Consider the following 15,553-nt stretch of genomic DNA (forward strand, 5'->3'; position numbering starts at 1 on the left):
ATTTAGGGCCAATCCTGCTCCTATTGAAATCAATGACACAATTCTAATTGACCTAGGACCGGTCATGCAAATCAACAAAACTACTTACGGTATTAAAGTTAGCACATGCACAACTCTTTGCAGAATTGGAGCCTTAATGCCTAAATCTGCAAATCTACCACGTCCTGTGCTAAGCATGCTTAGTCCTGCTCTCAAACTCCACACCAAGCACAATTAGGCCCCTGAATGGGAATAGGAGCAGGCCCTTATATTTTAGTGCTGCTGTTTATTTATATATATATATATATATTCCTTTTTAAGTTACTTCTAATATTGCACTGCTTCCTAAAAATAGAGTAGTAATTCTACAATTAATAATACCTATAATTGAGTTATAAAATGTTTTATGAAATATGAAGCAATTCCATAAATCAATTTTAAAAATGTATTTCAGGGGTTTCACTTTATGAAGCTTTTTTTACTTAATGGAAATGTCTTGGAGCTGTTTAATGGATAATATTAGGAAAATTGTCCAAATCATGTAGAAATTAGCTACAAATGCTTTACAACATGAGGTAATAGATTAGCTGTGAAATATTTAAGGTTTTGCTTTTGTTAAATATACTAAATAATCACCATTAACCTAATATTCCTAATATTATTGTAGGTATACAAGTTGGGGAAACGACACCTGACAAACTTTTCACACTGGTAGAAGTGGAATGTTTAGGCGCTTGTGTAAATGCACCGATGGTACAAATAAATGATAATTATTATGTAAGTATTTCATTCTGTTTGAAATGTACATTTTGTTTAACTGGTATGTTAATTATTTACACTAAATGAATGTCATTGTTTTGGATTATGAAATTATAGAAGCTCAAGTACAAGTTATTAATTGATCTATTCATTTGATAGCTGACTTGTCTCTCGAAATAATCTTGGAACAGGACTTCCCTGGGCTTAATTGTCAATGTAAAGAGAAGCAGCTCTCATTTTGTGGGAGAGGATCAGTTCACGAGCTGGAGCATCTAGTGCCAGGGTGTCATCTACATGAAAATACACATCAATACATTGTGAGATAGGTAAAGTTCCTGAGACCAGTGGAAATTTTTTTAATATTCACATATTTTTGTAAAAGGATCATGAACAAAAATAATTAAAATACATGTAGAAATACATTTTTGGGTATCTATACAGTAGAACTAGGTCACTTTCATACATAGATAACCAAATCTTCCTTCAACAAAAAGCTATCTCTGGGATTATTTAAAAAAAAAAAAATCCCTGTGTCTAACCAATCCTTTTTCAATCTTTGAAGTTTTTTCACTCTGAGTGATATTCTTCTCTGTTGATTGTTTTCATTAATTGATTACGTTTAAAAAAAAACCAACCCAAAACAGCTCCCTCAACCGTGCTAACATATTCTGGAGAGGCAGCAGCCTCAGCAAATTCAGTTTCCGTTATAAATCTGATTATTTTCCTTGATTTTGTGCCTATTCTACTCTACCCACTCCCTTCCTCCCAAAATAATATCCTCAACAACATTATAACATGGTTCTGTGGTCATGGTACACTTTTTCTAACAAATTTTAAGTAAATCAGACAAGGGTTGATAAGTTTTGTGACATTAAAAAATATCGAGTCCAAGAACTCTTAATTTTTTTTTTAGTACTAGAAAGCATAACAATGGACAAGAGATAAAACATAACGTATTGGATTCATCTAATCAAGATCTAGTGAACAGGGTCAAAGTTTAGGTGATTGAACTGTAAGTTAGTTATGAATGTTTTAAACAAGAATTTCAGAATAGCAAATTGGCTTTGGGCTTAAAACAGGGAATCAAGTGACTGCTGGAGATGTAAGCTTTCATTTATTTTAAAAAGTCTCTAAGCCTTTTTCTTGCACAGATGGTCCTCAGTGGAAACTAATCATTAGGGAGGCTTGTCAATGGAGAACATAAAAATTTTCTACCACAACTGAAGTTTAGAGAAACTGCTTGTAAAGTAAGAAAACTAAAAAAACTCCCCAACAAACCAAAAACCTTCCCCTCTCCAAACAAAAATGGTGTGTGTCCATATTTAGAAAATTGATATGACACTTTAGACAATCCTACTTTGAGAACAGAAACTAGAAGTTTATTGGATTAAGCTTATTGGATTCATGAACTCAAGATTCAGTGCACATCAAATTTCTGCACTTCACAGACAAATATTAAGTTAATAAATTTTGAAATAAGAATTTCAGATTGTTATAGCCCAATAAACTGCAATCTCTGTAAGGTTTCTGGTGGGGGTCTCAGGTGGAAGCTAACCAATATGCTGATGACTACAGAGTTCACCAGGTTGCTAATTCAAATACAGTGCCCCAGTGTACCCACCAGCACACACCTACAGGTAAGATTTGCAAGAGCAGGCCACTCCTGCATGCCTTGGGAGTGATGTGCTTTCCTAACAGATATGCTGATGAGTCAGGCACACCAAAAACAGAAAAGCTTCCAAAGGCAATTAGTCTCCAAAGTGATTTTGGACACTTGATGCAGTGACAGGGGACCAGGTATTTAAGGCACTGATGCACCTCTAAGTGCTTGGAGCCCTGATCTAAGGATGTCTTCAGGAGAAGAGCCGTGCACCTGTAGACCAGTGTAACCCAGCATGCTTTCCATAGCTTGCTGTGGAAAAAGACACTTGAAGAGTCCTAGGCCTGGTCCACTGAGCATTATATGTGATGAAGGGAGCTAATCTCCCATTCCAAGTTCTAAGAAGTCTGTGGCCTAATCTAGCATGCTTTAAGTTGACACTTATGGCAGAATGCGCAGGAAAATATTAGACACATCCTTTTGAGCTATAATATAGGACAAAGTAAGCTAAGCACCAAGCCTTAAATGGCATTTGCCTTGTCTCTCTCAATTGAGTTGCATTACAGCTATTCCCCAATACGTCTTAAAAATTCCCAGATAAAATTCTTTATTAGACTCGGGTTAAGGGTGAAAGTACGTATCAGTGATACAAATGCTTTAAACAATTTTGCAGGAATACTGGAGAGATCAAAAAACAAACATTTATAAAACTAGTTAATATCCCCAAAACACACCAACATGAAAGTAAAACAATTCACAGTGAAAGTCACACAAGCCACTTTCTCTGTCTTATGGATGCTTCAAAGATAAAGGAGGGAAGATTTGAATCAAAGCCTTTTTCATAGGGGCTTTGTGAAGTTTGTGGTATGACTGCAGAAATATTAGATATCCCTATATTTGTATACTTTATGGTTTGAATATCAAAAATCTGCAACACAGCATTGTTTTTAGTATCAGATGTGTAATTATGAAGCTAGGTGTTAGTGTATAGTTTGTCACATTAAAATTGTGCTCTCTTCACCAATGCTATAATTTTATGATTAAAGGCCCAGGTTTATGTATTAGCATTATATTTATTAATATGTGTAACTGATGGCACATAATCTTAATGAATGATTACCTTCAATACTCTATTTGTTTAAGGAGGAAATTGTAAAGTATTTTTTCTGTAAATTCTGTCTGGCTATACAGGTGTGCTGACCAGTCTAACAAAGTGTTTGTGATCACTGATAAGACAAAACAGTTTGTTATGACTGGATAGCATTGGCTTGGGTTTTTTTCTGTAGGACATCTCTTTGGGAGCAGAGATGAGGTTGTTTGGATCACCTTAACTGTACAAATATTTGCTTTCAGTTGATTTAAAATTCACTGAAGTGTCTGAAAAATTCAAATTATTCTTTCCAGTGTCTGTTATCTTACATCTATCAATGTTGAATTTAATGTGTCATTGTGATGTCTATCCAATTAACTTTACTTAGGTCCCTATGAAGTTTGCCAAAGTCTTCTCTGGTCTTGACTAATCTAAATAATTGTGTGATCTAAACAGTTTGAATCCTCACTGCTCATTCCCTTTTCCAGATCATTAGTTACAAAACACTGGTAATATAGAACCTTGTAACATCCCAGTATGAACATTTTGCCTTGAAAATTTACTACTTATTCTACTCCTTTTCTGTCCCATGCCTGCCGACTTTCCCAGGATTTCAATAGGTACTAGCTCCTAGCATTGTCACACACCTATCGCCTTGCCTACCGGAGAGGTTCTTCCTTCCTCACACCTTCCGTTCTTTAGAGGAGGCACAGGACTCTTGTGCTCATGCTGGCCCCCTGGATGATTGTCTATCCTCCACTCGCAAAGTCACATGACTGTTTCTGCACACAGGTCTTCACACGTTGGACCTGTTGCTGTCCTCCATTTTCTTCCATAATTAGGGATCCTGGTTCTCCCAGCCCCCCAGATTGGTCCCAGGGTTCCTCCTCCCTCTGCTGGTGGCATGGTTTGACTCTCTCCAACTCTTGCCAACAAACTAGGGTTACTCTGGTCTCGGACTATCTTTTTATCCCCTCTCTTTCACCAGGGAGGTCCTATTTTTGTCCTTGCTTGGTTCCTTTGGTCAAGGTTTTCTGATTATCTCCTCTCATGCCCCTTTTCCTCATTTTCTGTTAGCCCTGCTGCAGTGGACCCCCGACTCCCATTTTTTCTCTTATAAGGGAAGAGGCTCCAGTCTGTCCCTGTAATGAATTACTAGATGAGGCAGTCCACCACCCCTACTCACTTCCCTTTAACCTTCCCCTTAATCTCTAGGGTTATTTCCATGACTAAACAGAGTCTCCTCTCCCTGTGGATGCATTGTAACTGTAAACTCCTACGTGATAGCATCCTGTTGGCCTTCACCAAATCCTTCCAGATCAGGGAGCATCCCAAGGCAGTGTCCACCAGTCCCCTCTGGCACCTCCTCCACACTTTTACAGGGATGGATGAGTGTTTTCTTCTTCTGCCCATCCTTTAATTGCAGTCCACGTGCAGAATTCTGCAAACCCACATTCCATGACAAGACAGTCTCATTTTATGTTTCCCAGAAGCTCACACTGGTAACAAAGCACTTTGTGGTTCCCTGAAGGAGTTCCTCTTGTCTCCTTCATTTTCCTCAGTTGCCCATGCTGTAATCAAGTCGTCACACCCCCCCCCCCCATCTTCCTCGAGTCTGGTCTCTGAAATGGCCAGACTTCTCTCTTGGAGAAGTCTGCTTCCACAAACTCTTATGCGAGTTTGACTGCTACCTCCAAATCGTTGACAGGTGCCTCCAGACCCAAACGTGTGTGTTTTTGATGAAGCTGTGGAGAAATTTTTCAAGTATTATGGCTGCTATTATTTCCCCCATACCTTAAAATATCTGGCCTTAGCCAGCAGGTAGCCCAGTCAGTTATCTTTTGCAGAAAGGCTCAAGACCATACTCCATAAGTCCACCTACTGGTCCAAAATCTGTATTTTTCTGCCAAGAGGCCTACCCTGTCCAAGATGGCTGCCTTTACCACATCATAGTTGTGGGCCTACTCCTTGCATAGCGCCATACAGGCTGCCTGGGCTTCCTTGATAAAAGGGTGCCACTCAGAGGGCCCATGATCCTTTATCCCATCCAGCTCCTGTTGCTACCCTCTCAAAAGTCACTAAAAATGTGAGCTCATCATAGATAAGATAATCCCCAAGAACTGCTGTTCACTGTCACGGGACTCACTAGGTTCTGTGTAGCAGTTGCTGCTGTACCTGTTCTTTTATAAATTGTTGCAGGCTATTCTGCTGTTCAGCCTGCTATGCAAGGAGGGAGTGCTTTTCCACATGATGGGATTACTAGAACAAGTCCATGGTCTTTTCCTTCTCCTTTTGTTGCTCTGCCAACCATTGTAGACTCTCCTCCATTCCCCAGATGCTGAATCCTCGCACCATCTCCCGTCTGGTCCTCTGCCACCATAGCTGGGCGAATCGCTAACTTGGTCAAGTACCCATATGTAACAGGGTGTGCTCTGCTCCTACCTTCTAATATCACAGAAGCCATTCCAACTTCACTGGTTGTGTATCCACACTGGGCTGTTTGTACCCTTCACCAACACCTTTGATAGCCCCATGCAGCAGTGCTGTTCCCTTGTGCTTTCCTCCCTTTCCCCATGGCTTGAGAGAAGCAGAGGTCTCCCTTCTGAGATTTTTGAAACTGGACTCAGTTAGCCTAGTTCCTCTCCCCCTAATGTCATTCCTATGTGCTTTTTATCAGTCTTGCGCTGATGGGCTAATTGGCTCTTTAGCTCACCCAGCCCCTCCACTGACCTGATCAGGTAATTAACTTCAATCACCCTGACCCCATTCAGCCTTCTCTGGGAGAAATAATTCGTGTCAGTGTGATCAGACTGCTTGCTCACCTGCTAGCTCCCAGCACTCTGTCACATAGCCCCTTTCAAAACATAGCTATTATGTGCCAATTCAATAATATAAATGGTTGAAACCAGTTCATTTTAACTAACAGTTGCTTCTGTGTGATGTTACTAAGAGTGACATCAGAAAATCAGAACACTTTAAATCTTTTAAGTTTGTGAATTCTTCCTTAATCTGGATGCATACGTTAATGAACAGGATCATAGTTAGCTGTGCTGAAATCAAAACTGAGTAAAGAAATTGGTTAACAGCTAATAACTGTTAACTTGAGGAATTGTGAATACTACATTTGGCATAATTGTTTACAAATTTTGTTTAAATTTTCTTTTTAATAGCATGGTTTCTTTCATTACAGGAAGATCTGACACCAAAAGATATTGAAGACATAATTGATGAACTAAAAGCTGGCAGAGTTCCCACACCTGGCCCAAGGTATGTTGTATTTGTATAATTCAGGGGTGAGTAATGAAAGGTAAAATCTGTTCGGAAGGGAAGCTATTTTTAATGTTGGTGACTTGTTTTTAGATTAACTATCCTGGAACTGAAGGTGTTAATACACTGAACTGCACAGGCATTGCAGTCTTTTCCATGTTGACTTGCTTTATGTGTAAATCTGAACCTGGAGGGGCTGTGTGTAGAGAAAAGCTTCATTTCCATAACACTTTGATTCTTGGCTTGTTTGAGACTACCAACAAAAGTGCCAGTTGAGGAGATGGTGGTTCTGAAGTGGCTAAGTAGATAGGAACTGGAGTATGATCACAAACTTTTTTTTATAGATCACCCAAAAAACTACTAGCTGGTAGTGACTTTTAATCAATACAAGCCTGGGCTGGATTTGAACCTTGTGAAAGACTCACTTTTCCTTTTTTTTTTTTCCTTTTTAATTTGCACTGTGCAATTTCAGAGGCAGAGATAGGATGTGTGAATGGGGGAAGCTAACTGATGCTGAACAATTTGAGTCATGGTGGATAATCCCCTAAACATGAGTTCCCAGTGCAACGCTGTGGCGAAAAGGGCTAATGTGATCTTTATTGGATGCATAAATAGGGGAATCTCAAATGAGTAGAGGTTATTTTTACCTCTGTATTTTGTATTTTATTTGGTGCGACCACTGCTGGAATACTATGTCCAGTTCTGGCGTCCACAATTCAAGAAGGATGTAGATAAATTGGAGAGGGTTCAGAGAAAAGTCATGAGAATGACTAAAAGATTAGAAAACATGCCTTAAAGTGATGGACTCAAACAATCTATCTTAACAAAGAAGGTTAACGGGTGACTTCATTACAATCTGTAGGTTACCTACATAAGGAAAAAATATTTGATAAATCTAATAGAGAAAGGTATAACACAATACAGTAGTTGGAAGCTGAATCTAGCCAAATTCAGACTGAAAATAAAGCATAAAATTTTAAGTGAGGGCAATTAACAAGGGGAACAATTTAACAAGGATTGTGGTGGATTCTTCATTGTTAGCAGTTTTTAAATCAAGATTGGTTGTTTTTCTGAAAGATATGCTCTAGAAATTAATTCTGGGAAGTTTTATGGCCTGTACTATACAGGTGGTCAGTGTAAATGATGATGATGGTCCATTCTGGTCTTGGAATATATGAATCTAAGATGGGCCTGAAACAAATAATCAGATGTTGCCTTTGGTGTTGCTGGAGTCAAAAAGCCACTGGCTCCTGATTTTTGTTATGAACCACATAGATTTAATTTTTGTATCTATGAAGTATGTTGTATCTATGAAGTATGTATTTTGATTATCGAGTTCCACATTTGACATTCTACTTGAATGCCTTTGATTTATGACTAGTTTTGTTTACAGATACTATGTTCTGTTGTTCCTCATCCCCTGTCTCTCTGCTCATCCTTCAGAGAAGCTGGAAAAATGGCAGGCCCAAGGTTGAATCAGACTTGTGTCATTCTTGGGTAGAAGATGATTGTTACAATACTAAGTATTGATCAACAAATCTGATTGTTCTTTATCTTTTCAGAAGTGGACGTTTTTCTTGTGAGCCAGCTGGTGGTCTTACTTCTCTGACTGAACCACCTAAGGGACCTGGATTTGGAGTTCGAGCAGACCTCTAAGCATTTATGTAATAAATTATAAAAACGTAAGTTGTCTGAAAATAAAACATCTTTAACCTCAGTAAAATGGCTTTAATTATATGTTTTAAACTTTTTTAAAAATTGAGAATAGTAACAACATTGAAGCATATAACCACAACAAACAACAATAAAAACAAAATAGTGCAAAGTGCAAAAAAATCTGTAGATTTGCAAACTTTCCCAATTTATAAACATGTATGGGAAATAGTTTGTTGCTTTGTCTTCACTCTTCATCAAAATCTCAGTTTTATGAGCACAAAAAGGACAAAATAGTTTACTTATCTGCTGAAGATGCTGTCCTGCTATTTAGGGCATTAAGCACATAAAAGTACATATGTCTACGTGTAGGTTACTTTTAAGGCATTATGACCCAACATTACATTCTGCAAATGATTTGGAGAACAATGGAAAGTAGATTTGATTGGCTGATGCACCTGACATAGTATTACCGCTCAACAGTTAACTTAATATTGCAAGGAAGAATAAAATAGGGGGAAAATATGGAAATAAGTAGCAGATTTACCTCTGTAACAATCCTGCATCTAATATATAGGTATTTTGAACAGGAAAGACATGGTGGAAGATACTTTTGGTACAATCAATCCACTTCCCAATAGTAAGACTTTACTCAAGGCTGAGAGGGGATATGATTGCTCTCTATAAATACATTGAGGGGTAAATAGCAGCGAGGGAGAAAAGCTATTTAAGCTAAAAGACAGTGTTGGCAAAAGTGAGTATAAATTGGCCATGGATAAATTTAGGCTGGAAATTAGGTGTCTAACCGTCAAAGGAGTGAGCTTCTGGAACAGTCTTCCAGTGGAGAGAAGGAGCAAACCTAACTTGTGTTAAAATAGAGCTTGATAAATTTATGAATCAGATTATGCTCTAGGAATTAATTTGGGGAAGTTCCAAGATGGGATTTCCTGCAATAGCAGGGGACTGGATTTGATCAGTAGAAGGTCCTTTTTTAGTTCTATACTTCCTTATGGTCACAGAAAGACAACAAAATCTTGACTGACTAGATCTTTAACAGGAGCATTCAGGGAATTTCTCCATTCTCAATGCAAAAAAACAAACAAAAGCCCTAACAACTGAGGGCATTGATGGACTATACCACTGACTGACTACAAGGTTGGAATCTTCCATCTGCTGAATGGGAGTACATCCCTTTAAAACCCTTTAGCTTTGGAAGTTCAGGATGTTCTTCAATTGAGTAAGAATCTTTTGAGAATATTTATAAAGAAAAATGCTTCCCTGCAGTGAAATATTCAGTGTATAGTCTTCTAAAAATTCATGGAAGCCCATGACCTGTCTGTGATTTTACTAAAAATAATGCCGGGCTGACCAGAGGGGCAGGGGAATGACAGCTGGGGGCCCACACCTCCAGTGACAGCAGCTTGGAGCTGAAGCAAGTATCTCAGAGGTCTCTCTGAAAGTCATGGAATCCATGACCTCCGTGACAAAATCTTATCCTTACACATCAGCAGTATTTCCAATAATCAGAATTATGAAGTGAAACTGACTAGTAACAAAGAGAAACAATAGTAGTTTCATTGTCTGGGTCAAGAGCAATTCAAAAAATAAGCAAACAGCCTAAAAAGAGAATTAATTTTTTTCCCAATTAATTTATAATATAACCTAACAGGGTGGTAGCATAACTAAAGTATAAATAATTTATTTAATGAAGCAAGTTGTACATTTGATAACTGAATGACAAGAATAAGGTGTCATGTAGGATTCCTGAGGTCCCTTCCAACTCTAATATTCTATGATTCTATGTAGGGATTTGAAGCTACTTGGCTTTGTGTGCACATAATCCCCAAGATGTAGTGCCCATATAGCGGAATTTTGCCCACATTAAAAAAAAACAAAAAAAACTAACTCTTAATGCTATCTTATTTTATTGTAGAAGATTAAGAACCATGTATAATTTTCAATGTTTATTTGATTAATCACTTCAGTCAGCTTGGATAATGACTGTCAGTTTCACTTTCTCTTTATAGTTAAATTCACCGTCCAGTTCTCTACTGGCACAATCCTGCTGCTGTTTTCATTTAATTTAAAGTTATCAGACCATTTCTATTTGTTTTTATATTATAAGTCTTCAGGCCAAAAACTGAAAATTACTTGTGTATCTTCACATGAATTGGTCTTATAAAATTAGACATTAATTAAACCACTAGTTCTTAAACTGTGGTTCATGGATTGCTGGTGCTCTGGAGAGCAAAGGCCTAGCTGGTAATCTGGACTTGGCTGGTTTTGCGTCTATCTGTCCAGAATCCATTGCTCTGATCTTCCTGCTATTATGTCATAAACACATTTGTGTCATCTGAAAAGCTTACAGGGATCATGTCTTGTGCTTGTAAAGTACTTATTCCAGTAGGGCACTTATCCTGATTGGGGCCTTTGGCTGCTATTGCTAGATAAATAATAAGAGCCTGGATGCTAAGAAATGAGGAAGAGCTTGTCTAGCTCCTTTAGTGAGAACTGTTAATACATAAGAGGAAAGGAAATGGCTACCTTTAGTGACCAGTGGGAGCAAATATCTAGGGAAGGAAGGAGAGCCTACCTGCCAGTATGTCAGGAGAGTAGGTGGAGGAAAGGATCACCTGGTATGTATCAGGGAAAAAGGAAAAAATTGCAGAGAAAGGAAGAGGATAAGTTACGAAAACTGGCAATAAAATACAAAAGTAAAATTAGATTTTTTTTCATAGAAGACAAAACATCACATTAAAGATAGCTAAAATTATATAAATTGTTTCCTTTAACAAATTGTTGTAGTTAACACTGAGATGTTATGCTGTTATATTTGGCAAGGTAAGTGTTCGGCATGATCATGAATGGAAGGGGAAGTTAACTATAAAGTAGTCTCACAATAAAAATGTGATCTGCACAAAGGAAAAAGACTGAGAACTCCAGAATTGCTCCTACCTATGCACATAAACAACTATTTCAAATTGAGACAAACGGACTTCAGGACATTCTTTCCATACTTGTTTAATCTCACAGTCCTCAACTTCCTACAAAAATGCAAAAAAATGAGCCAAAAATAGCTAAATATCGTGGCACGTAGTTTATTTGATCAGATTTCCCTACCCCATTTATACTTCTAATTAATGTTGAAAAGTTTCTACTTTTTTTAGCTTACAAAAAAAAGCAAGTGTCCTCACTCCCTATAGTTGTCTCAAATAGTGTATTCCTATTGATTTAAATTAAGATAGTTCAATATAACCTATGTATGAAATTTAATAATGCCATCAGATGTGCTTATATTTAATTACATTCAATTTATTTTACACTGTCCCAGCACTTTGTTTGCAGTATGCTGTAGTATTATCTTTAGGTTTCAAAATTTACAATCCACTAAGATAAATCAGGCAGTTCACACTGCTCAAAGGCATTGTTTCAGGCTTTTTGTTAACTCCAGAAATCACTGCATTCACATATACTTGGTTCACATTTCAAGCTTTACTTTTCAACTATGACAGCTAGAAACAAGGTATATATATTTTAATGAAAGGCTAGATCCTGGAGCATGCTTTTGTGGTAAAGGGTGAATTTCATAACCATAAAATACATGGGGGCTTGATAACTATAAAGGGTGACACAAGTTAGTGTGGAAGGTTCCTGTGTGTGTATATATAAGGCAAAGTGCATATAAGGCAAAGTGCAAGATGCTAGAATTTCAAAAAAACAAGCCCAAGAATGACTAGAGAGGCTCTCTAGTCCTGCCAAACAACACTGACAGACATTAAATGTGTCTCCATCCCCACTAATTCTGGGTAACACTGCATGCTCATTTTTACAATGGTTAATGAAAATACACCCAGACTACATAAATACAGAGGGACACCACTTTAACTATACCCAATTAACAGGTACAAGCCAATGGCAGTTTGCGCTGAAAGCAAAACTGACACAGCTGTTAACTTGCAGTAACAGTTGTAGCCAGGGGTTGCTAGGGCAAAAAAGCTTCCGCAGACTCGTGCACGGGGCGCGCACTCACCTATGGTGGAATGCATATGAGCAATCACTCGAAGAGAGAAATAACATCTACATCAATAACATGAAATCAGAGGAGGCAATGTGACTTCCAGCAATCAATACACAGCCTGACATGCAAATTGTTGCACCCAAAACTGTCACATATATTAGCATGTGCTGAAGTTTGTGTTTGTCCTAGTTGTGCATAAATTTTCAAAATGATGGTGGGGAAATGGGGATGGAGCAGTGAAGGAAATATTTCTTGGTTTTATTTAATCATTTCTAGTAATGCTGGATTTCCCCAGTGTATTACTGTATGTATAAACTTTTGTTAATTGTCTATTTTTCTTGATTTGCATGGTGAGGGAGCCTATGGAGATGCAAACTAATATTTTATTGAGAGCATAACAATTAGGAGTTGCTGCTATGAAGAATATTTATGTACTTTGGTGGTGATGGTTTTACGCATTTATCTTATGCTTTACTGGTTGTTTGTGACAAGGACATGAGAAGAAGGTGCTGGTTTTTGTGAGGAAGGATATGAAGTAGTGACTTCATAATAAACACCTTGTGATAATTACACAGCATCATATTTTCCAGAAACTGTGTTATTAAACACACAATAGAAGACCAGCTGTAACAGAAATCAGTTAACGTATATACTCTACAAAGACCAACAGAGAAATTAACTCAGATTCCTAAAATCTAATTGGGATTTCTGTTTACCATTTCATGATCTTAGGAAGGAGGGGAAGCCTAGGGAATGACTAAGGGAGCTAGAGTAGAGGAAAGTCAAATAGGTAATACTGTCCTGTTGTACTGGGCCAACCTGTTGTGATTTCTTTCTGTGTCCTTAGGTATTCATTGAAAAATTTCTATTGGAATTGCCTGTTTGAATCTGTACTGTCTCTTAATGTCTCATTTTGTTCAGACTTTTACATGGGCTCCAAGTCTCTATGCATGACCAGAAATAAGTTTCCCTTGCTCTTCTGTTTTCTTGAACCTCAGTGGTTAGGCATCTATGCTTTAGATCCATTTAGGTTATCACACCTACTTAGGGGCAGCCATAGTGGTGAAATGAAATTAAAAACAGAAATGAAAGAGTTAATACTGCTATGGCAATAGCCAGTCCATCCCTTAAATGCAATAAAAGTAACAATTTCAGTTCAGTTTCAGATTAGTGACTTCTTACAAGGATCTCTCTCTTTGAACTAGAGATGGAAAGGACATATTAAATTCACACACTTGATTTACAAGAGTAAGAATGGAGATGTTTTATTAATGCAGAATGGAAAGAGGAAGTAGAGGTACTTTAACTGGACTTACGATGGCTACCTATTGCAGGCAAAAAAAACCCCACCTCTTTGTGCAGGGTCACAAGGGAAAAAGGTGATTTTCAAGGAAGAACAGGGAAAGGCTGAGAAGACTAAGATGAATTGCCCCAAAACTGAATTCCAAGGCTGAAGCACTGTTTTGAGTTTTTTCCTATATAACTCTCAAGGGCAGGGGAAAAATAAGATATAAAATTAACTGGAATCTCCATTCAATTTCTAGTTATGCATTTAATGTCAGACAACAGTCATTTCATACTTTGTGTTATCTGTACAACACTTTACCAGCAAAATATGCCTAGCAGTTTTCCATGCATTGAATTACAAGGCAAAGCTAAATGCAATTTCATCTAAATATGAGCAAAATATTAGTTGAGTTCCTTGCTTGGCATATGTGCCATTATAGCAGCAATGTAATATGTAAAATGAACTATGCTTTTGGTGGAGTGCCCAATATGTGATTTGCAATAAATGTCTTATTTTTTTCCTTTTTTATACTGCAATTTGTAATGCCAATTTGCCATTTTGAATTCAATCATGCCAAACTGAACATTTTTATCATAACAGTTCATGCACCTGCCAGCACAGGACGTTTTAAGGGGAATGCCAAATCAAGGTAAGTAATAGGGAACTGAACTGGGATGACCTATGAAGGGACTTGGCAGATGCGCTGGCACAAGGAGGTGGAGTCATAGTGAGACTGGGAACAGGCAGAAGAAGGTTGCTGGTGGAACTGAAGTAGTAGATACTTTCACTATTGTGTGATGCTATTACTGTCCTTTTATTAATCTTAATGGTGGCTTTTTTTTAAGAACCTGGGAAATTTTTTTTCCAACTACCAACATTGCAAAATCAGACATCGATATGTTTTACAATAAGCTCTCTATCTTCTGTAGAGGACCCTTCATTTCCCAATTCTTTCTCCTCTATTGGCTCAGCTGCTGTCTGTAGATCCCTACAAAAATATCTTGCAAATGTATTCAAGATCATTTGGCTTGCCTTCTTGCCCTGCTGGTCTACATGGTATGGAATTTTTGGGCTATCCAGAGGCACCTTTAATTTCATGGAAGGGTAAAAGCCTTCTGAATTTGGTCCAGATCATTGTGAAAAAGGCACGTTTTCTGCCCTGAGGAACTGCTGTTATTCTTCAGTATCTTGTTATACAGGACTTCCAATCTGTCTTCTCTTGGCACTTCTTCCCTTCACTTCACTTAAGTGGGAAGTGTGCTTCCCTGCTCATATAGACAAACCCCTTCTAGCTCTGCTTGAGTTGGCACCTAAAAATAGTGTGTCCACAGCAACACAGGTGGCAGCTTGGACTAGCTGCCTCAAGCATAATCCTGCCTGAGCCTCTGGGTATGTACTCAGGTGCCTCCTGAGTTGCTCCAGACACACTGCTATCTTGAGGCACTAGTTCAAACAGTTAGTGAGGTTATGATCTACACACGCTGGGAATCCCACCTCCCAGCTCAAATGCAGATGTACCCTAGCTGATAACCAACTCAGCCAGTCATGCCTTAAAATACTGTGAATGAACAAGCGCAGCTTCGCTTGCAGATGGACTCCAGTACCCACAAGTCAGCCTGAGGTCAGCTGGCAGCACCCTTGTTTGGTAGCTTCCAAGACATGCTAGTAACAGAATCAAATAGCACACAAGTGAGCTCCACACTGGGGTGCAGTGCTATTTAAATAGGAAAGTGTTTTCCAGAAAACTTGATCTCTCTGTAGCAGAGTTCAGAATGCGCATCAGACAGGTTGCCTAAGCAGTGACCAGTGCCCTGTGGAATGGTGATAGCAGTAACAATATTTGCTTTCAGGGGTTTGTTATACCAGCAATCTCCGTCCATGCATACATTGCATAGGTAG

The 15,553-nt window shown here is 38.3% G+C and overlaps 1 protein-coding gene across 2 annotated transcripts in view; it reads left to right on the top strand.

The window, feature by feature from the left end:
• Positions 1–8,418, top strand: part of NDUFV2 (NADH:ubiquinone oxidoreductase core subunit V2) — a 34,562-nt gene extending 26,144 nt beyond the window's left edge. For both annotated transcript variants that reach the window (XM_067547695.1, XM_067547685.1), the window contains exons 6-8: positions 647–756; positions 6,619–6,695; positions 8,258–8,418. In XM_067547695.1, coding sequence (XP_067403796.1) covers positions 647–756; positions 6,619–6,695; positions 8,258–8,351 — 281 coding nt within the window. In that variant the 3' untranslated portion in view covers positions 8,352–8,418. The remainder of the gene's footprint in view (positions 1–646; positions 757–6,618; positions 6,696–8,257) is intronic.
• The last annotated feature ends 7,135 nt before the right edge of the window (positions 8,419–15,553 follow it).

This window comes from Emydura macquarii, unplaced genomic scaffold (genome assembly GCF_026122565.2).
Source record: "Emydura macquarii macquarii isolate MOO-44397 ecotype Brisbane River unplaced genomic scaffold, CSIRO-AGI_Emac_v2 contig_212, whole genome shotgun sequence".
Taxonomy (NCBI): domain Eukaryota; kingdom Metazoa; phylum Chordata; order Testudines; family Chelidae; genus Emydura; species Emydura macquarii.